Source organism: Mesoplodon densirostris, chromosome 4 (genome assembly GCF_025265405.1).
Source record: "Mesoplodon densirostris isolate mMesDen1 chromosome 4, mMesDen1 primary haplotype, whole genome shotgun sequence".
Lineage (NCBI taxonomy): Eukaryota > Metazoa > Chordata > Mammalia > Artiodactyla > Ziphiidae > Mesoplodon > Mesoplodon densirostris.
In genome coordinates, this window is record NC_082664.1 from 85,751,503 (window position 1) to 85,772,761 (window position 21,259).

Consider the following 21,259-nt stretch of genomic DNA (forward strand, 5'->3'; position numbering starts at 1 on the left):
CCCCTAGCCTCACCCTGCAGCCAGGGACTGCTAGCATCCCAGAGATCAAGCCCCCAGAGGGATGGGGGGAGGGGCTAATGGCATTTGCTATAACTCTGATAAGAAAACAGCCTCTTCCCAGAATCAACGCCCACCCTGCCTCTCCAAAGCCAGTGTCTGTTTTCACTTGGGATTTGGGACGATGTCAATAGGTGCAGGGAATGGCTGCCCAGAAGCCTCTCTACAGCCTGTGTTTGGGTCAACCATAACTGCCACAGGAGCCTGAGAATACCACCGCTCTAAGTCTGCCTAAAGGGGCCCAGGTGGCCTGACAGCTTGCGACTCCCCAAGAGGGTGGGGGGCACCTCTGCAGGAGGTTCTTCTGCTCCAGCCCTGAGGGTGGAGACAAGGAAGGGCCACATCTGGTGAGGAGTGGAGCACAAGGGTGACATCACTTTCCAGTGGTTGTGGCATCAGGGCCGGCAGATGGGGAAGTGAATCCTCTTCAAGCCCAGAGGCAGGGCCATTCCACTGGGCTCTAGAAGGGACCTCACGCCCGGGTCAATTCTCATGGACATTTTCCCCAGCCCACTTCATTTGGGGGGCACGCTACTCCGCTGCCCCCCCCCATTTCTTTTATTTATTTTTGGCTGGGTTGGGTCTTCGTTGCTGCGCGCGGGCTTTCTCTAGTTGCGGTGCGTGGGCTTCTCATTGCAGTGGCTTCTCTTGTTGCAGAGCACAGGCTGTAGGTGCTCGGGCTTCAGTAGTTGTGACTCACGGGCTCTAGAGCGCAGGCTCAGTAGTTGTGGCGCACAGGCTTAGCTGCTCCGCGGCATGTGGGATCTTCCCGGACCAAGGCTCGTACCCATGTCCCCTGCACTGGCAGGTGGATTCTTAACCACTGCGCCACCAGGGAAGCCCTGCCCACCCCCCTCTTTCTTAGCTGTAGAACAGAGGCCAGGCTTAGGCAGGAAATCTTGAGACAGGGTTCTTTAGTAGGAGTAAGAAAGAGAAAAATAAATAAACCTCATAAAGTCAGGAGAGAAAATGGTGCTGACCTTGTCAGACAGCCTGAGCGGGGGCACATGCTGGGAAGTACCCCCCAGGCCTAGGAAAAGGGGTGGCTGGGCTCTGGGTGGGAGAGTGCCCAAAAGGCCGTCCTTCTCCCCTCACCCCCAGCCCCAGTTGTCTCAGTGGCCTGAGGGCCACACAGCTGAGGCAGCTTTTCCACATCAGCCTGCCATCCCCCAAGGGCAGGAGGCAGGGAAGGCACCTTAGCCTGGGATCCTGGGAGCAGCTGTCCCCAGGGAGCTGGAAGGAAGTGCTGGACTCTGTATCAGGGAGCTGACCATGAGACCAACTCAGGGCAAGCCCAAGATGGGGCCTAGAAGCCAGGGTGAGCTGCCCGCCTTATGGCAGGAGAGTTTGGAGTTTGGACCTGCTTGAACTACATACAGGTGATGGAGTGGAGGTTCCAGGTGGCCGGGCCTAACCCTCCAGGTGAGGAAACTGAGTCCAGAGTGGCACACTAGGAAATGCAGAGTGGGGCCAGGGCCCCATTTCATGCCTCCAAGCTCATAGTCTTTTGCCCTCAACAAACATGTGACAGACGCTTGTTCAGAAGGGAAGCGGAAGCAGGAGGGGCAGAATGTTGGATGGAGAGGACCTCAGGCCCCAGATGGGCCCCAGCTGGCCTGCTTCCTGCCTCCTACTTAGCCTGGCTGTTGAGAAAGGGGCTCCAGTGTCCAAGGGAGCTCCAGCTTCCCGCAGCTTCACGGTGCTGGGGCCCTTTCCTCCAGGGGGAATGGACCCACGTCCCAGAGAAGGGTGAATGTCCTTGCAGAATGTCCCAAGGGCATGAGGGCATCAGAGGAGGCTCTCCTGGGCATCTGTGTTCTCTGTGAGTGCATCCTGCTCACACAGCTCCCTGGAGACCCGGCAGGGCCTCTCAGGCTTGTCCTCCTCCGCAGAGGGCAAGCAGGCCCTGAGGCAGGTCCTCACCGACTCCTTCACTTCCACCTCCAGGCCCTTCATCTTGGCCTCGTACTCTGCCAGCGCCTCCTGCTGGAACTGTGGGGACAGCAAGGACCACCCCCTGGCTCAGGATGGGCCACCTGCCCACTCTTCCGTGCCTGAACAGTGGAACTAGGAGATGCCTGGTTTGTTCAGACCTCCCAGGAGATCAGGGTGGGTGGTGGGGGTAGTGGAGCCCATCGGGGGTCTTTCAGGAGAGGGAATTCCAATCAAGCAAAGAGATCTGCAGAGCTGCCTCATGATCCCCTGGGAATCAGAGCCCTGACCCCCTGGAGAGGGGCGAGTCCCCCACCACCACCCACCTCTTGACTGGCAGTTCCCCAGAGCTGGGTCCCTTTACACCCTGGAGCCAAGCCAGCTCTGCTGTGGGCCAGGGTAGTGGTCCCCCCCTCACCTGCTTTTCCATCTCCCGGATCTGTTCCAGGCAGGCTGCCTGCTTCTCTTCCAGCTTCTCCTGGTGCCTCTCCAGGTTCTCTGTCATCTGGGCAGGAGTGAGAGACAGAGAATCAGGACAGCATAAGCAGGCAATCTGGGGTGAAATCCAGCTACAATCCCAGTCAACCAGCTGTGAGCCTTTGGACAAATTCCTTAACCTTTGAAAAGTTGGGTTTTTTGTTTTGTTTTGTTTTTTAATTTGTAAAATGAGGATAATAGTACCTGTCTTGCTGGATTATGAAGGATTATATGAGACGGTTCATGTGAAGCACCCGGCTTAGTGCCTGCACAAGGTCGGGACTCAGGAGCTGGTAGCTCTGTTACTGTTGGTAGTAATCCCCAGGGAGCTTTAGGGCCATTCTCCACAGGGCTTTCCTTCCTCTTCTGACTCCCTGGAAGCCTGACTCTGGAAGCCCCCTTGCTCCCTCTTACTCACCCACCCCAATCCCACCTCCCCTTGGCCAGCTGGCCCATATCATTTCCATCGAGGGCAGCTGGCCAAAGACAGACTCCTTTAGGCTGGTATCCCAACCTCTGCACAAAGGTCAGAACCCTGGATGGCCTAGGGGAAGCCCCTCCCCTCTACTGCCTCTCCCCCCATCCCTAGCTGATGGGCCACTCTAAACAGTGCATCTCGAAAGGGCAAAGTAAAGGCCTTGGGGCCACTCCTTCCCTCAGAGAGAGAGAGAGTGTGTGTTTGGGAAGGGCACAGCTCTTACACACCTGCTTGATGACCTGCACCACCTCCTGGATGTGGGAGTTGTTAATCTCTCTCTTCAACCTGTTGGGGTGATCAGAGTTTCAGAGAGGGCAGGAGGCCCCTGGGAAGAGCTGGATGAGACAAAGCCTCCACAGGGTGTAGGCAACATGAGAACTCCATCGTAGAACCCTCTGTGGCTGGCATGCATCTATGTCTGGTCTGGGAACCAGCCAGAGGGGTAAGCATGGGGACCCAAGGAGGATCCTAAGGAGATATTGGCAGCCCTGGGGGCCCTTTGAGGGAAGGGCTTCCTCACTAAAATGCACTGTTCTTCAAGGTATGCATGGGAAAGTGCAGGTGGGAATCAGCTCTCCCAAGGTTTCACCTCCCTCTTTACACACTTGATTTTCCCTTAAATTCTCCTCTCTCCTCAAATAGTGGTGGCATCTGTGTTTTGCCTAAGGAGGACATTCTCTGATCAGAGGTGATGGAAGTAGAATTAACTTTCCAGAACCAGGAGACAGGCACATCTCTGGGAAGCAAGTCAGGACCCACTTGTAGGAAGGCCCCTTCCCACCCAGTGTGGTTCCTGCTCAGCACCGGGCCTGGAGTTTTGAGTCCTGCGCCTCCCCTCCAGGGCTCACCTCTCCTGAGCCATCTTGTCTGTGGTGACCTTCATCATGGCCTGGATCCGCTCCAGCCTCTTGGCCTCCAGCTTTTTCTTCATCTCTTTGGTGTCACTGCAGAGAAACAGGCATCAGGAAGATGCTTCCTGAGACTTGGGCCCTCCTGGGAGGTAAGAGTCAGGCGTAGAAGGGAGGAAGGCATACGTCTCCAAAGTCTCCTTGAGGGTCTTCAGCTCTGCAGCCTGTTTCTCTCTGGCCAGCTCCATCATCTTGGTTATTTGCTGAGGGAGAGGAAGGACCGGCTGAGCTAAGACGGAAGAGATGCCCTTGGCTGTGCAGAGGGTGTGGGGTCGGTCGGGCCCTTGCTGCCTCCCCTCCCCCACGCTGGCACCTCGGCCACTTGCTGCGCCCTGCGCCTCAGGACACACTCGCACTGCTCCTCGCCCTGCTGCAGCAGCTCCAGCTCCAGCCTGTCCCTCAGCTCTCGCAGACGCGCGTCCGCGCCCTCGGGGCCTTCGGCCGGCGCCGCCCCGGCGGGGTCCTCGCCCGGCGGGGTCCTGTGGAGGCCATGTGGGGACAAGCCGTGAGCCCCAGGCCGCCCGCGCCCGAGCCGCGGGGTGCAGGATGCCTCCGCCGCCCTTACCTCTTTTTGCGGGAGCCTTTCCCCGGGCCGAGCTTGCGGCCCCGACCCTCGCCGCCGCCCCCAGCGCCCGGCGGCCGGAGCTCGGCCCGCTGCGCCGCGCCCCTCTGCAGCAGCTCCTCCCAGCGCCGCGCGCCGCGCCGCTCCAGCTCCCGCAGCTCCTTCTCGTGCCGCCGCTGCAGCTTCACGACGCCCTTCAGCTCCCGCAGCTCCTCCAGGCTGGCGGTCCGCGGCTCTGCTGGGGCAGGGGTGAGGCGCGCGCCCCCCGGGAACCGCCCCCCACCCCGAGTCCCGGACCCTCCCCCGGGCTCGACCCCAACGTCCCTCGGTCTCAGCAGGCCTTACCCGCAGCTTCTTTCGTGGCCTCCTCCCTGGCCTTGGCCCCGGCTGCTGCAAGAGCCAAAGGAAAGGCTCTCCGGTGCCCTCGGCTCGGCCGCTCCCGCGCCTCCCGGGGGTGGCGGTGTGGGCCCCCTGCTGCGCAGTGCCCAGCCTGAGGCTTCACATGCAGCCGTTCCCTCCCCAGGTGAAAGTTTTCGGGGTTGTTTTTGTTTTTGTTTTTATAGAGATCTGCCGCCCGTCTGGGATATACCTACCGGTGCAGCGGAGAGATCAAGACCCTTCTGGTAGGTGGGGGGACCCCGCAGTGCGTACCTGCTGACCCGTTGCTTGTTGGAGCCGATGCCCCATTGACCTGGCGGGCAATTGGACTCCCAAGAGGGAAGGGATTCTGTGTAGGGAGGGCGTGTTAGGAAGGTGCTTCTCTCCCTGAGCCCTGGACTCTGCCCCCTCCCTCATCTTCCCACAGAGAGGGTGCAGCTCGTGGGGGCCCCTGGCAGTGGACCTAACAACACAGACCTCAGGCAGGCCTCCCATGGCTTCCTTGAGCTTCACAGACTTCTTATCATGGGCACTGAAGAACTTGATGGGATTGGCGAGGGCCACCGTGAGATCTGGGTGCACAGGGACATGGTGGGCCTGATAAGGAGATGTACCTGGGAGCCTCCCCCATCCTCACCTATGCCAGGATACCCTGTCCTGCCCCGCTCTGGAGGCTGGCTTGCGGAGAGAGGGGGGGGGATGGACACCCTGGGGCTTCCAACGTTCCACGGGCCTCCCACCTGCCCAGGTGTCAGGTACATAGTCCTTCATCTCCAGGAAGACAAAGAGTGCAGGCATGGTGAGCGGCATGTTGCTCTCACTGTGCAGGCACAGGTGGTGGTATCCTGTGGGACGTGACCGGGTGGCCAGTGAGGCAGAACCCACTGCTGCCCAGCACTGCTCACCAGCAGCCCAGTGCTCGACACGTCTGGCTTCAGTCTGGCTCTACCTCATGTGGTTATTGTTAGGATTAAGTGAGAAAGTGTTATAAGCCCGTAAAGCATTTTAAGTGCCCAATAAGTGTCAGCTACTTGGGAAACCGCCGCAGTAGTTCCAGAGAATTAGAGACATTGTGTTGGGTGGGCAGAGTCCCCACCTCTGTCAGTTTCCTGGAGAGGTCCTATTCCTGTCCCACTTTCCCGGGCTGATAACATGACAAGGCCACCTCCCTGAAGCTGCCCCACACTCTGGACGGGATCCTGATGCTGGTCTTGGTCTCAGACCCACTGGGAACAGCAAAGAAGAACCCCTATCCTTACCAGAATTCAGGGCATTGATGGGGATGATGCGGTGTCCAAGAAACTTGTTGCCATCCTCCATCACAGCCACCCTGAGGGAGGCCAGCTCAGGCATCAAGATCTGGGGAGAGTTCAGGACAGGACAAGCTGGAGAAGGGAGAGAGTGGCCAAGCTGCCCCCCTTCCCTGATTCCAGAAATCTAGGGTCAGTGTGAGAACATGGCAGGCTTTACTGGATTTGGTGTGGACAGAGGGCCCACTCTAAGCCACACACATAGACATCCTAACGGCTCACGTCATGGCTGGTCCACACAGGGCAGACAGCTGGATGTGCAGCCCAGGGCTCCAGGGGGCCTGGTGCAGACAGCCCTTGGAAGCTTTGTCAACAAGTATCCAATGGGAGCAAAAGGCCCCCATGATTCCTTGGGTCCCTGCACCCTGGTCTGGGAGTTCACATTTCTGCCTCTAATCGTAACATGGACAAGCATGCACATACACACATGTACACACACATACAAAACTTGCCCACAAAGTAAATTTCTGTAAACTTGGTTTTTGGACTCTTGAAACTCAGGAGGGCACAGATGAGGGGTGGGAGAGGAGGAGGATCAAGGAAATCCCTTTATGTATTTTCTCTTCTACAAGTAGAGACCAAGAACCAGGGACAGATCCCAGCCCCTGCCCTGATCTAGCCACCCCACCTTTTCAAAGACAAAGGGCTCCTCCTTCCAGACAGGATTGATGGAATTGGTACTGGGTGACAGCTTGGTGCGATAGCGCCTCTTGGGGTCCCCAGGAAGGCCAAACAGCTCCACTTCCACATAGGTGCGCACACTGCGTTCTGACAGGAACTGCCCAGAGATCACCTGGAGTTTGGGGCCCGTGGGAGACCAGCATCAGCTCCCCCACCCAGGCCATTCCCCAGAACTTAGGGCCTCCAGCCCCCCTAGCTGAAACATCCATTCTTGGATACTGTGAAGAGCCCCATTCAAGTCTGGCCACAGAGTAGAGGCTGTGTGGCTTAAGGGTTACAGCTAAGCTCTGGCACCCAGGGTGCTTCCAGCATTTAGGGAAGAGGTGTGGGACTCCCCACCTCCCTCCCCAGCGAGGAAGGAGCACGGCCCTCCCCCCGGGGCCTGGGGCTCCTGCTGCCCCACTCTTCTCCCCTCCCCCACCCCAGCCTCAGCCCTTCCCCTTGGTTTCCATGGGCACCAAGAGGCAGCCTCCAGTGCTGAGGAGGAGGCAGTTTCCAAGGCAACTTGCTACTTCACGAACTGGCTGGGGCTGAAGTTTTCGGGATATCGGGGAGGGGGTTGGGAATGGAGGAGTGGGGCTCCTGTGTATTTCTCCTCAAGACCCCAGCCCTCCCGGCCACTTGTCCACCTCAGGGCCTTGCCGTAATGGAAAGGGTGGTGGCTACCACCACGTCGATGCGGTCCACCGAGAAGGGGTTGAACTGCTTGTCCAACCGACGCATGAACTCATGCTTGAGGAGGTAGCCACTCTGCCCGTTGAACTCAAAGAGCGCCATGTTCTGCTGCATGGGCAGGTCTGGGGGGACAAGGGCACTCAGGAAGGGCAGCCCAGCTCTGGGTCTGCACGCAGCCTCTCTTTCCACATTTCCCAGCCTTTCCCGTCTCGCAAATGGGGAGGTTGGGTGGACCGTGAGGATGAGGGTTTCTCATGTCCCAGCCTGGTTCCTTAGGGTCTCATCTCTCAGGAAGGGCCCGCAACCTGGACTCAGCAGGAGCAAAGCCACAACCGGACCTCAAGCTCACAGTGGGAGTTGAGGCCAGTGGAGCAGGTGTTCCCACAGACCCACTCAGGCCGAGCAGCCAGAACCCATGCCAGCACCCTGGCATCATCACAGACATACTCGTATACGTGCAGTCACATAGGCATGAGCTGATGCACTAAACGCTCACACACATGCACATGCGCCCAGAGCCTAAATGAACATCAGCCCCCCGGCCCCCAGGGCTGTTCCAAAGACACCCCCTCCCCAGGGAAGGGGTAAAGGTGGGAGGGGCAGGGGAAGGTTCTGAAGGGCCTGAGCATGCCCTCACCCATCGTCTGGAAGTTGAGGGCAACCATCTGGCAACCAGCATTCCAGAACATCTGGGGCATGTAGTTGGAGGAGTCCATGCGGGTGCCCTTGGGGTAGATGCGGCTCATCTGGCGCTTGTTGTAGCTGCCGCAGGGTATAGGAGCCAGCAAAGCCACCTGCACCGCGAAGACCCACAGGCCCCCTGCGAGCCCCGTCCCAGGCCTCCCCCTTCCCTCCACCCCACCGGGGACCCTGGCACTGAGGTCTCAAGGATACTCCACAAACTGCACTGAGGACTTGGAGAGCAGGTCGTAAGCCTTGAGCTCCGTGAAGGAGGAAATGACATAACTTCGGTTCTTCTCTGTGTAGGGGAGAAAGAGGAAGGAGAGTCCGCGTCAGCCTGACCCCTCCCACAGACGTGCCCTCCCCTGTGGTGCGGCTCCCTCCAGCACAGAGATGCCTCCAACCTAGCGTTTCCACCGAGGGCTGAGGGTTGAGGGGCCACCCCTGGGGTGGGGAATGGGCAGATCTGTGTGGGTAGCAGTGTGTGCTGGAGGTAGAGGGTACGCACAGTGGATACATACGCACAGGGATGGGGTGTGCGTGCCAGAGTCCTAAAGGGTGGGGTACATGCCCTGGGTGGACGCAGAGGGTGTGGGAAACACACAGCGATGAGCCCAGGGGGTCAGGAACACGCTGTGATGCCCAGGGAGCAGGGTGCAGGGGTAAGAGGCACACAGCAAGGGTGGTGCACAGGAGGGGGTGCAGGCTGGGGCTTCAGGGATGAGGAGCCAGTGCTGCAGAGCGCATACAGAAAAAGGTGTTCGTGTCGGGGCTGTGCACAGAGGGTGAAAGGAACTCTTAGCGCGCATGTCCGGAGAAGATAAAGGTAAACAGCATGGACGCGCTCAGAAAGGGAAGGGAACAAGGGGCAGGTGTGCGCTGGCTGGTTTCTTTGCCTTCCTCCCCATCCCAGGAGTTCTCATGCCCAGGCAGCCACAGAAGGAAGCTGCAGGAGCCCCAGGCCGCCCGGCCGAGGTGGCCCTTGGTAAATGACCTGCCTGTCACCGACACACTCCAGAGCATTCTGCTTGGTGCCAACTTCTCAGTACAGTGATGGGACACTGGGAGCCACTGCCACTTAAACATGCCTTTGCCTGGCTCCTCTGCTGGGTATTTATAAACAGGGCCCCCAGCCCAAGGAGAGGGAGGACCCGCCTCGCCCTCACCCCCACCCATCAGGCTGCTGTGGCATCTAGACACGCTTCCTAAGGGCCTTCTCCTGAATCTAGCCTAACTACCAGCTTACCACCACCGCATGCTAACTCACGGGCAGAGGACTCGAAGGAGATGAACTTGGTGGGTTGGACGTAATTGACTAGGCTGGACATCTCCTTGTAAGCCGTCACCTCCAGGCCCGCTGTGCCCTAGGGAGAAGGGGGGAGGATGGGGAAGAGGCCAGTTCAGAGCCCAGGGACCCGGTCCCACGCCCCCGCCTGGAGGGCTCTGCAGTGGAGCTGGCAGAAGGGCCTCGGGGCTCCCCACACACCTCATCTGACTGCATCTTCTTCATCTCTTCTTCATCCAGGCTTCCCGACTCCTCCTCTTCCTCTTCCACCTCCTCCTCCTCCAGCTCAGCCCCTTCCTCACCAGCCCACACTGCCACATACAGCTCCATCAGCACTGGGGGCGGGGGAGACCCCCACACCAGGCTGGCTCTCCCCTCCAGGCCCAGCCCCTCTCTCCCATTCCAGATGCTCCTCCACGGCCACCCCCACTCCTCCCAGGCGGACTCACCTGTGTCCTCACCCACAGGGACATTGGGTGGGCTGCTCCCCTCAGCCTCCCCACCCGGCTCCTGGCTGGGGGCTGGGGGACCAGAAAACTGGTTCTTTTTGTTCTTGATGAGGATCTTGCCTCGGAGATCCTCAGGGCTGGGCAGGGGGATGCCTGGTTTCAGCTGTGGGAGAGGAGAGAGGGTCCTCAGCACTATCTCCGCACCTTCAGGGTGTAGCCCAAGCTCCTGCATGGCAAGCTACGCTGCACCTGCCCCCGGCCTAACTCTCCAGCCTCTCCTCTCATCACTCCCACCTCGTGCGCTAAACCCCTGCCTGACCCAACTTATCCCAGCTCCTCAGTGATCTTTTCTCAACTACTCAGCCTGCCTAGAACACCCTTCCCCACTCTCACCAAGATAAATCCATTCTTTCCCTCAGGTTTCAGCTTAGCCATCACCTCCTCCAGGAAGCCTTCCCTGATCCTCAAGACCAGATCTGAAGCCCCCGGTGCTCTCGTAGCAGCCACTGGTTGTAATGGCCTGGTTACTTGTCTGCCTCCTGACTAGAGGGTAAGTGATCTGAAGGCTGGGACTGCCCCTCTGCTACTGACATACCCCCCAAGCCCAGCACAGTGCCTAACACGTGGTAGATGATAGGACCCCAGCCCCAGTCCTCCCAAATGAACCCCAGCATCCTCTGGGGACATCTGCCTCCTTAATCTGGCACCCTGCTCTGGCTCCCCAGCCCTCAGACCCAGATGCCCCACAGTGAAGTCCACTCACTGGGAACTTTTCCAGTGGCTCTGTGAGCAGCATATCCCCAAATATCGTTCGGCAGTACTCGGCCATCTTAGCCTGTTGGCGGGGTCTGCAGGGAGCAGAAGTGGATGTGGTTCAGCAGCTCCACTCCACCCTCTTGTCCATCCTTTTGTGCCCCCTGATGACCCAGATCAGGGGCTCAAGATGTTGGGGAGGCAGGGACACAGGCAGCAGAGCCTGGGGTCCCAAGGAGATTGTGTTGAGACCCGGGAGAGAGCCAGAAGGCATGGCTAGAGGCTGGGGACAGTTGTGGGGAGGGCAGCTGCAGGCGGGAGATGGGGACAGGGTAGAGAATGAGGCTGGATGGCCTGGATACGCACGAGTCCACGTGGTTTTCAAATGACAGGATGACCGGATAAGGGGAGGTCTTAAAGGCACTTTCTGCAATAGCTTCAATTGCTTCCTGGAGGAGAAGGAGACCCCATGGGGAGGTCAGTGCTGTGCCTCCAGGCTTCGCCTCCCTCAACGGCATCCTTCCCCACTCCCCAGTTTCAACACACACATAGAATTGGAGGGCCACTCTTGGCCCCGTGTCTCTTCTGGTCCTCTCTGGACCCACACTGGTCCAAGGCCTCCCAGCCATCCCTCCTCTCAGGCCTCACTCCCCCCAACCCCAAAAAGCTCATGGCCCAGGGCCCTTCCCTAGTTCCACTGCCACCAGCCTCCACACGACGAGTCTCACCTTGAAATAGATGTCTGTGGTCATGGTGAAGCCGTGGGTGATAATGGGCTCCTCATCAGGAGGCTTCCCCTTCCAGCAGTCCAGCTCCACGCAGCGGCAGCCCGCCAGCAGCACCTGGCGGTACATCTCGGCAGAGGAAAGGCCTGAGAACTGGCCGGCTGAGCCAGAGGAGGGGCGAGGGGCGGGGGCTTCACTCAAGGGCAGTCCAGCTCTGCCCCACCCCACTCCATCATGGGGCAGCCCTGTGGGCAACCCCTGCAGGGGACTCAGGGAGCAGGAACAGCCCCCGTAAAAGGAGAGGTTGGCAGTGAGGTCGCCAGGGCCCACCTGTCAGGTAGGTGTTGTGGGAGGAGTTGATGAAGTAATGGTTGAGCGGCTGCGTCATGTCGTGGTGCAGCAGCAGCTTGTCCTGGGCCAGCACACTGTTCTCTGGCCCGCAGAGAAACCACACCATGCCCTCGGGGGACAGCTGGCCTGGGGGACAGGGGTGGTTGTCAGGGCAGCAGCCCGGCTGCCAGGACCGGAGAGGACCGTGGAGGATCAGAAGTTCCCTTAGTCCTCACCCCTCTGCACGTTGATGCCTCTGGGCTCGTACTTGTCGATGAGGCCCTGCACCTGGTCAGGCCGCACAGGCGGGAACAGCAGGGAGTTGAGCCTGGAGTCGCGCTGTTTCTGGTTGATGAATTTGGCCAGGTGCTCCTTAGTCATGTAGGGTTTGGCCTTGGCGTGGCTGCAGGCCAAAGAGAGGAGCACATGTCTCCTCTGTATCCCCTGGGCTGGGGGCTGGGGTGTGGGTGGTGGGAGCTAGGACAACCCCCTTCTCCAGCAACGCTACCTAATTGTCAGCATGGCAGGTGGGAATTTTAGCCACCACCCCTTCCCCAAGACCAGCCCAGCCCAAGAAGCTCACTAGGAAGTGAAGATCTCATCTATTTCTGGCCGAGGACAAAGGCTCATGAGGAAACTCTTGTAGACGGATTCTGGGAAGTCCTCGGGATTGATGGCATCATTCTGGGGGATAGAGAGTCACCTGATGACTCCTGCCCCCACCTTCCAGCACTACAGACTAGGCCCAGCCCTGCGCGAGGCAGCCCGGGGAGAGGGAGGGCTCAGGACAGACAGAAGAGCATCAAGGGCACCCTGAGCCCCCACTTTTCAAGGCCCTGGTTGCTGAGCAGAGAGCATCTTAGCTGGTTTGCTTTGCCCCTGGATTGATACTGGCTAGTCTCTTGGCTGGGACAGGATTCAAACTAAGAATGACCAGAACTGGGAAGAAAAGAGCTCAGAAGCAAGCTTCGCTGTTTGCCAGAGCTGTGGGCTATCTTTTTCTTTTTAAATGGAGGATAAATTTTCAAAAAGAAGCAATTTGCATATAAACAATGCACCTGACAACGGAACCCCAAGATGCACGAAGCAAAACTGACAGAACTGAAGGGAGAAATAGACAATTCAACAACCATAGTTGGAGACACCAAAAAGCACAAGGCACGATAACAAAAAATGGACAGATTGGACTTCATCCAAATTAAAAATTTTGGTGTTCCAAAGGATACTGTCAATAAAGTAAAAAGAATGGGAGAAAATATTTGCAAATCAGATATCCAGTAGTAGACGACTTCACACTAAAAGAAAACCCAACTGAAAGATGGGCAATGAATTTGAATAGATATTTCTCCAAAGAAGATATGCGAATGACCAAGAAGCACATGAAGAGATGTTCAGTCAGCATCGTTAGTCCTTAGGGAAATGCAAATCAAAACCACGATGAGGGGAATTCCCTGGCGGTCCAATGGTCAGGACTCTGAACTTCCACTGCAGGGGGCACGGGTTTGATCCCTTATTGGGGGACTAAGGTCCCGCAAGATGGGTGGCGTGGCCAAAATAAATAAATAAATAACATAAAACCACAATGAGATACCACATCACACTCACAGGATGACTAAAGTAAAAAAAAGAAAAAAAAAGACAGACAATAACAAGTGTTGATGAAGATGTGGAGAAATTGGAACCCTCATACAATGCTGGTGGGATTGTAAAATGGTATAGTCATTTTGGAAAACAGTGTGGCATTTCCTCAAAATGTTAAGTATAGAGTTACCATATGACCAAAGAATTCCACCCTTAGGTATGTCCTCAAGTGACTTGAAAACATACGTCCAGACAGAATCGTTCATAGCAGCATTATTCATAATAGCCCAAAAGTGGAAACAACCCAAATGTCCATCAACTGTTGAACAGTTGAACAAAATGTGGTATATCCACACAATGGAATAGTATTCCACAATAAAAAGGAATGAACTACTGATACATGCTACAACATGGATGAAGCTTGAAAACACTGTGCTAAATGAATGAAGCCTGACATCAAAGATCACATATTGTATGATTCCATTTACATGAAATGTCCAGAATAGACAAATCCATAGAAACGGAAACAGAAAGTAGATTTGGTGGCATTCAGGGATTCTGTGCCTTTGCATTCCATTCCAGAAAAACCCATCAAATGTTTTCCAGGATCATTCTGGAAAGCCATCATCAGTCTTAGTTTGGAACAGAGGCTCTGAGCAGGATAGCTAGACCGGATCTTGGACCCATCAGCTGCAAGCAAAGATGGCTCAACGGCTCCTACCGGGATGCAGGAGAGCTGATAAATAAGGAGGACTTAGCCAAGGTGGGAACTCAGGAGGCAGGAGAAAAGGAGGCTGGCTGTGACAGCCCAAGTGGTGCCCTCAGCAGCAGCCCATTCCCACCCTCTCCCCAACCCCAAGCTTGCATCCCCTGTGGCTCATTGCACCAAGGGGTCACCAGCTCCGTAGAGTTGAGTGTGGGGGAAGTATTCCTTCTGGGATTCATGTGGACAAGTGATCTATGAGGCCTTAGTTTTATTTATTTATAACATTCCAAATTCTTACCAGGAGAAAAGACTCCATGGAATCCACAAAGGCACCGGCCAAGGGAGGACAGGGGCCTGAGATCTACCCCCGCCAGGCAGGAACCCTGGCTCAGGGCTGCATCTGCCCAGAGGGCTCCTTTTTGTAAGTCACATAAGGCATCTCATGGGGTGACCCAGCATACGACTTGTAATTAAAAATTACTTAAGTAAAAAGAAAGGAAAAATGTTTTCCTATTGGAGCTGAAGGGGTATCGACCAACCTCTCTGAACCCGGCACCTCAACCCCCTGCCCCGGTTCTGTCACTGTGCCTTGTATCAGGAACCGGTGGCTCTAGAGTGAACTGACTTTTCGGGCTCTTGGCTGGGACTGAACTGTCATTCCTGCCCTCCCCATCCCCACCAGGCCTGCCCAGGGTGCCCTCCAGTCCAAGGCAACTCAGATGAGAAGGAGAATGCTGGGGGTGGGCTGGGGAGGGGGGAACCACTCACCTTGCCTTTTGGGAGGTGGCAGGCGCTGAGGGCAGCTTCCACCCGCTTGCGGTCAGCAGGAAACATCTGGAAAAAACTGAAGAAGCAGAGAAAAGCACCAGGCCAAGAGAGGGGTCAGGCCTGGAGAGGGAAGGCCTTGGGGAGCTCAGAGGACATGTGGGGAGCGGGGAGGGGAGACTCACTTCTTCACAGGAATCTTCCCTTCAGGGTTGAGCTGCATCTTGAGCTTCACCAGGCTGGTGGGCAGAAAGCAGCCCGTCAAGGCCCGGGCTGACACACTTAGCCCCATGCGCTTAGGCCAGGCAGGCAGGCACTTACCTCTTGTCCAGGAAGGTGCTGCGGGAGGCGTTGGCCATCAGCGGGTGCTTGGCCAGAGCCAGGATATCTTCAGCCCAGTCCTGCAGGACCCCAGGGCACAGCAGTCAGGCCCCCAACCACAAAGGTGCCGCCCCACGTCCTGGCCCCGGCCCGTCTCTCAGGCTGTCCCAGGTGCCCAGCCCCAGACCAGGCGCCCCCGGTGCACCTTGCCCACGTTCTCTTTGTAGGAGACGAAGTTATGGAAGGTGAGGTCCACCATGTCGGGGCCAGACACCACGGTGAGCGTCTTCAGCAGGAAGTTGTTGTCAGGAAAGTCCATGTTGAAGACATCCCGGAGCTTCTGGCTCTGCAGCAGGTCGTGACACAGTTAGGATCAGAGGTGTGTGCCCCCATCCCTGCCCACTGTGGCTCTCCCTGTCTTTCCCTCTCAGCCACTTGAAATCTGGCCCACGGGGGTGGCATCCCATCCATGCCCATCTTAGGAGCCACCCGAGGGAGAGGCCCACAGGAAGAGATTAACCAAGACTTTGGGGCCTGGGAGTTCTGTGGATTTTGTTTGCCATTTTTCATTTGAAGACAGATTCTTAGTCCCCAGTCTCAGGGAATCCTGCTTTCCACCAATCCCTTCCTCCAATTTTCCTACCAGCATTAGGCAAATATAGGCAAAGCAGTCGGGGTGGAGGGGGAGAGGATGCAAGCAACACCTCCCAGACAGCCTGGGGTGCTCTAGGGGCAGTAGGTGGCCACGCAACATCTCCATCCACTGTGCCCTGATACCAAAGCCCCAGCAAGCCAGGGAGCAGTCATACCCCTTCCTCAGCTCAGGGAGAGACCCTCTGCTCAGCCCACGGACCCTTCCCTGGCTCCAGAGATCAGGCTCCCTGCCCCCACAGGGACTCCTGCCCCAGCCCCGTGGAGCTGGTGGCCTTGCTGAGCCTGGGCTGCTACTGGGCCCACTTACCTTGGGCATCTTGGCAAACTTCCCAAAGCGGGTGTCCCGGATGCTGGTGATATCCAGAAACTCCATCTCCTGGTAGGAGCAAAGACAGGATGTGGACAAAGACATCAGGTCAAGAATGAAGGGCAGCGAGGAGGGAGCTTCACAGCCCTTCACACCTTGGCCAGCTGCCTTCTCTAGATGCCAGGACTGTGGGGCTTCCCAGACCCCAGCCTTCCCTCCTCAGCGATCGGGCTCTCCTTCCTCATGGTGATGCTCCTCCCTTCCCCTCTGGCCACTCCTCCCCTGGCCACTCAGTTACTTGGGAGCTGTGACCTCCAGCCTCCCCTCCACCATCCTGGACTCTCCCCAGGTTCCCCCTCCCTTCCTTCCGCCCAGGTGCCGAGGACCTTCTCTGATCTCTCTGAGCCCTCAAGTTTACCCAGAACCACAGGCAGGGAATCAGCCTTCAGCAGTAGCTCTAATTCCTTTCTCTCTCTCTCTCCAAGGGACACTAAAGCTGAAGCATCTGGGCCCAAGGCAGCCATGGATGGAGTGACTGCATCCTCCCCCACAAAGCAAATAGCCCCTGCCCACAGGAGATCCCCCCAGAGCCACCCTTCTGGGTCACTCTATACTCCTGGCATCCACACCTCCACCCCTGTGTCATCGGGAGGCTGCTTGGACTCAATGGAACAGCAGGAGCTCAGGGCCATGGTAGGTAGGGGCCGCCTCACCTTATTCTGATATGTCCAGTACAAGTAGTAGCCCTTGGGATCCACACGGAGGATAACCGGGGAGGCTATTGTTGTTTCCTGCAGAGAGAAGGAGTCAGCTCCCTGCTCTGAGACTTCAGGCCGAGCTTTCCTGGCCCAGGCCAGGGGTTTCAGAGCTCACCATCTGCCTAGGAGGTGGCCATCCCAGGGATCTGCAGGCATTTCTCTTTGTTCTCCAGAGCTAAGGGCTGGGTATAAGCCTTAAAAGCTCTGAACCAGGGGTGGGGAGGGGTAGAGGATTGGAGATGACATTTCTGGAAGAGAAGAGGGTTCCCCTCTAAATCCCAAATAGAAGATCTCCCTCTAGACCCCAAGCAGGGTCTTGGCCCCCACCTCACACTATTTTCAAGGCCCACAGCTCAGCCAAAGAGGTAGAATGTCCCTCACCAAGACTCCATGCTACCCCCAGAAGAGCTGAACACGGTGAGAGCTGAGAGCCCAACTCCCGCAAAGCTGCCTAAGCTTCCTGCCTGCCCAGCCCTTCCATCCATGAACCTCCACTGCCCCACCCCCCAGCTGTCCCAAGTGCCTTCCCACCTCCCAGCCTCAGCACCCAGCCCCTCTTGCCTAAAATACCATCAAAGACTAGCTTCTGCAAAGCCTTTCCTGAAGCATGCTGCAACAACAGGGCGGGGGCCGGTTCTCAGACCTGGAAGCCCCTCCAGGAAATCCCCAAGGGGCTCCCAGACTCCCGGGAAACAAGCCTGTACTAGACCATGAGTTGCATGCGCCATGTTTGCTGAAGGAGCAAGTGAATGAAAAATGAACTCGCTTCTGAGTTCCTGCTCCGCTCACAGAGCACACAGCCTACCTTTTATTTAAATGGTCTCTGTGTGCACAAATAACAAGATACTAAAATCGAAGTTTCCAACAAGGCCTGATAGTTGGCTGCACACCAAACCAGACCAAATGCAGAATTTACAAAGGAGATGGCCCAGAAAAAGGTTATCAGATCAGGGGCAGTTAGGATATGGGGGGAAAGAGAATACTGTGTGAGGAACCTAATTTTGGAGAAAGCTGTGTTGTGAGCTCCCTTCCCTCCCGAAGGGAGGGTCGGGGTACCTGACCCCTCACCTTAAGCTCCCACTTGGAGAGCTTTCGTCACCCCTGCAGTTGTGGTGCATGGCAAACTGGGGTCTGACTCCTGCCCAGGAAACTGAGCGGGTGAGAGAGATGCTGGTGTGTTAGGTGAGCCCGAACCCCCAGAGTCTGTGGGGCAATGAACCCGTGAGTATTTTCTGGGTCCAGAGTGGGCCTGTGGGTGAAAGGGGCAAAGCCAAAGGTGCAGGAAGCTGAGGGTGGTAACTGGATTCTGCGGGGCTAAAGAAGTAATTTCAAGTGAGCTCCTGAAACAGAGATGGCAGGAGGACCCTAAATAGGAGGAGATCCCCAGCTCAGTGGGAGGGTCTCCTAAGAATCCTCAAAAATGCGCCTGAGAGAAAGAAGAAGCCTTACACTTCCGCCAGGCCCACTTCGTGATAGCAGCTGCTCAGTTAAGAACTTTGGTACCTCTTTCCCTCCTTCCTCACGGCACCCCACCCCTAGTGGGCATAGAGGAAGATCAGGGAACCCTCCCACAGGCCTTTCCACAGGTCCTGCAGCCTACCTGAAACCATTCTTGGAGGTGGGGCAGAAGATGTCATTCTAAATTAAGACTGGAGTTGTGAGTTATAACTAGTTTCTGAAGTAAGACTGGGCTTTGTGAGGAAAAGTGTCCTAGGCTTGTCTATTCCCCAGGAGCAAATGGAACATCTCATGACTGGCTGAGTTTCCTTCCATGGGTCATGGGGGAGCTTCTCCCACAGAATACATTGTAAACGGGCTGTGGGACACAAAAGTAAGCTGGGAGTTGTTACATCCTGTGCATTGTGCTTTTCCAGTACCCAGGTCATCTGCCTACTGGGCCAAAGGCAGTCTGAGAGCAGAGCCTCGTCTGGCAGGTGTGTGTGCCCCGTGACGGGGAAGATTCCTGCTCGTGGGAGGCAGAATCCAGGACCCTGCAGTGCCCTGCCTTGGGGAGGGCAGCGGGCCTGCCAGGTACACGGATGCTGGCTTGCAGAGAAGGCCACATAGCACGTCCCCATCCCTGATGACCCTCTGCCCAGTCAGGTTACAAGCACTTCCCAGAGGAACGGAGAGAGGCCGCTTCACTTTTCATTCTGAGCCACTTCCCTCATTTCACGGGCTCCTGGGACATGGCTCCACCATGCTGCTGTGACCACACCACTCGTGGAGAAGCAGAAAGCCTCTCACCACAGGCCCACTCCCCAGGGCCATGGCAACCAGATTACTCAGCTTAGCCCAGCCCCAAAGGCCTGAGAGCCTTAACTCACAGACTCAGAGCCCCCTCATCCCACCTGTAAGGAGAAGGAACCAGCCCTAAGGGCCCTTCCTCCCCCCGCAGCCAGTCCAGAGGCTTCAGGTTCCCTTCCTGGGAGCAGCCAGTGCTGACTGTCATGCTGGGCCAGCCCAGCCGTCTTACCTCCCTGAAGGAGGGGCCCCAAGTTGTTCCTCTCACCCGCCCAGGAGAATCCCTGGTCTATGGCAACACACACATCTTCAGGCTCCTGGAGGACTGGAGGCTGGGAAGCAGGCCCAGTTTGGGAAGCAGCAGACACAGTGGAGACAGAGGTACAGGGCAAAGTGTGGTTTCCCCTTCCCTGCAGACGGGCCGGCGTCAGGGAGCCAGGCTGAGAGCAGCTGGCGGAAGCAGAAGTCTATCCGTTCCCTCCCAGGCCCCTGGGAGGAGAGCCTCCAGTTCTCACTTGGGGTCCAGGAGCCTTTCGTGGCCACCCCACAGCAGCTGGGGGAGAGCAGGGCATCCCAGGGACAGGGACAGGGCCGGGGCCAGGTTGGGAGGGGCGAGGATTCCAGCCCAGGCGTCCGGCTGGGGCTGGAATGGGCTATCTGTGCTGGGAGTAGGGGCCTGGCTCACCTCTGCTGCTGGACACCTTTCCTCCCACTGCCCAGACCGGGAGCAACACACCCTTCTCTTCTTGGGGGCTTTGGGGAAAGGAAGACCCAGACCCAAAGAAATTTCCTCCTATGACCACCCAGGCAGCTATCGTCTTCCCACATCCAGACACAGAGCCTTAGCCCCAGCAGCCCAGGGACACAGGCTCAGGGCACACACCCTCCCACCCAGGTTTGTTTATCTGGGTAGTTGTGTCAGCTGCCTGGCCAAGCCACAGAGGCGCCTGAGTCCTGGAAGACATAAACCAAGCCAGCGCCCACCCCCCTGCAAAGCCCCAAGCAGCGCAGCCGCCACCCCTGCAGCCCTCCGCCCAGCCCCACTCACATCATCCCATCTGATGAAGCGCTCCCCTTGGCTCAGATAGGCCTTCACCCCGGGGGGTTGAAGGACAGGGTTAAGCAGAGACATAGTGCCAAGCGTCCGTCTTAGGAGAGGCTGGGCAGACACAGCGCGCAGGAGGAGGGGAGGAAGGAGGGCGGGGTTGGGGGGGGGACTAGCTGGGCTCACATGGCACCCGCCCCAGCTAGTCCGGAAGTCTGGGCGCTCTTACAGCCCGCGGGGGGCAGTAGCTGGGTGCAGAGCTGAGTGCTTCGGCCAGAGGCCCATCTGCCTTTAAATCAACCTCATCCCGCCTGCCCGCAGTGGGGGGCTGTGGTCGCTGCTCCTGCCCAGGGAGGCCGGGCTCCCCTCTGCAAAGCCCCCCCGCCCTCACCCGGTGCCTCAGCACTTCCTGCTCAGAGCTTCCTTCTCTGTGCTGCTCAGCACTGAGAAGCAGGTCCCAGAGGCCTGGCCGCCCTGGAGCAGGGGCCTCTCCATCCCAGGGGTCATCCCTGGTCAGATGTGGGAAGGGGCCAGCTGGGGATACTGCTGCCCAGGTGGACACTGAGGGGGGCGAGCAAGGAGCTCACGAGGGGAAGGGACCCCCACAGAGGTGGGGTCCCAGAGCACAGGGGTCACTCTCAGAGGCCGAGGAGCCTGGGACCACCCTGGAGGTGGGAGCTGAGGGAGAAGCAGGGTCCAGCTGGGACTGAGCATTTTGAATAAGCAAAGTTTGCTGAACACCCAGCCCCTCCTTCTCGGTGCTTCCTCCCCATGAAAATGAGGTGCAAGTGAGGCAATCGCGTCCCTCACCCGCATCACACGTGACTCCCTCCTCTTGGCCCTCCGGACCTGGACGAGACCTGAAACCTCACTGACCAGCCGCCACTACACACACCGCTGCTTCAAGCACCCCTCAGCCACCAGCCTCCACCTTGCTGTCCTGCCAGGCTCCTTCCTCTGCCCTGTGCCGGGGCCTGTGGGAGAGAACGCTTGGGGGCAGGAGGGCTGCTCGCAGGGGCCTCAGCTCACGGTGCTGCTCAGGGCTCATGGCCCTAACTCTGCTCCGGCCCTGGCCCGGGAGCTCAGTCCCAGCCCAGTCCAGCCCAGCCCACTTCCTCTTGCCTAATCTGCTCTCATCACCCTTCTTAACCCAGCTGGGGGAGCCGGGAGCTCTGCCCCGGACTTCCTTCCCCTCTC

General features: G+C 57.7%; 1 protein-coding gene across 15 annotated transcripts; it reads right to left on the reverse strand.

Annotated features, from left to right (window-relative positions):
• Nucleotides 1-970: 970 nt before the first annotated feature.
• Nucleotides 971-20,164, reverse strand: PLCB2 (phospholipase C beta 2). 15 transcript variants are annotated; one of them, XM_060096594.1, is made up of 32 exons: nt 20,066-20,164; nt 16,729-16,806; nt 16,016-16,084; nt 15,260-15,400; nt 15,055-15,134; nt 14,919-14,972; nt 14,737-14,812; nt 12,265-12,365; nt 11,918-12,084; nt 11,682-11,828; nt 11,355-11,512; nt 10,993-11,075; nt 10,637-10,721; nt 9,874-10,036; nt 9,626-9,735; nt 9,407-9,503; nt 8,353-8,437; nt 8,096-8,220; nt 7,426-7,580; nt 6,731-6,895; nt 6,052-6,151; nt 5,533-5,637; nt 5,270-5,364; nt 5,066-5,141; nt 4,760-4,801; nt 4,418-4,652; nt 4,166-4,331; nt 3,979-4,055; nt 3,793-3,888; nt 3,172-3,229; nt 2,408-2,494; nt 971-2,049 (listed from the first exon to the last, which is right to left on the reverse strand). In XM_060096594.1, exons 1-32 carry the CDS (start codon nt 20,147-20,149, stop codon nt 1,846-1,848), a joined length of 3,564 nt encoding a protein of 1,187 aa, XP_059952577.1. In that variant the 5' UTR covers nt 20,150-20,164; the 3' UTR covers nt 971-1,845. The 15 variants fall into 15 exon arrangements, with proteins under 15 accessions (XP_059952577.1, XP_059952576.1, XP_059952575.1 ...); XM_060096593.1 differs by having other exon boundaries at nt 4,418-4,649; nt 4,760-4,804; XM_060096592.1 differs by having other exon boundaries at nt 4,760-4,804.
• Between the last annotated feature and the right edge of the window lie 1,095 nt (nt 20,165-21,259).

Excerpts from the sequence above, each read along its gene's own strand:
- PLCB2 (XM_060096588.1), bottom strand. The coding sequence starts at position 20,149 with ATGTCTCTGCTTAACCCTGTCCTTCAACCCCCCGGGGTGAAGGCCTAT. Across the intron at positions 11,513-11,681 it reads CCACAACACCTACCTGACAG|CCGGCCAGTTCTCAGGCCTT; the intron begins GTGGGCCCTGGC and ends CCTCTGGCTCAG. Across the intron at positions 4,056-4,165 it reads GGGCGCAGCAAGTGGCCGAG|CAAATAACCAAGATGATGGA; the intron begins GTGCCAGCGTGG and ends CCTCTCCCTCAG.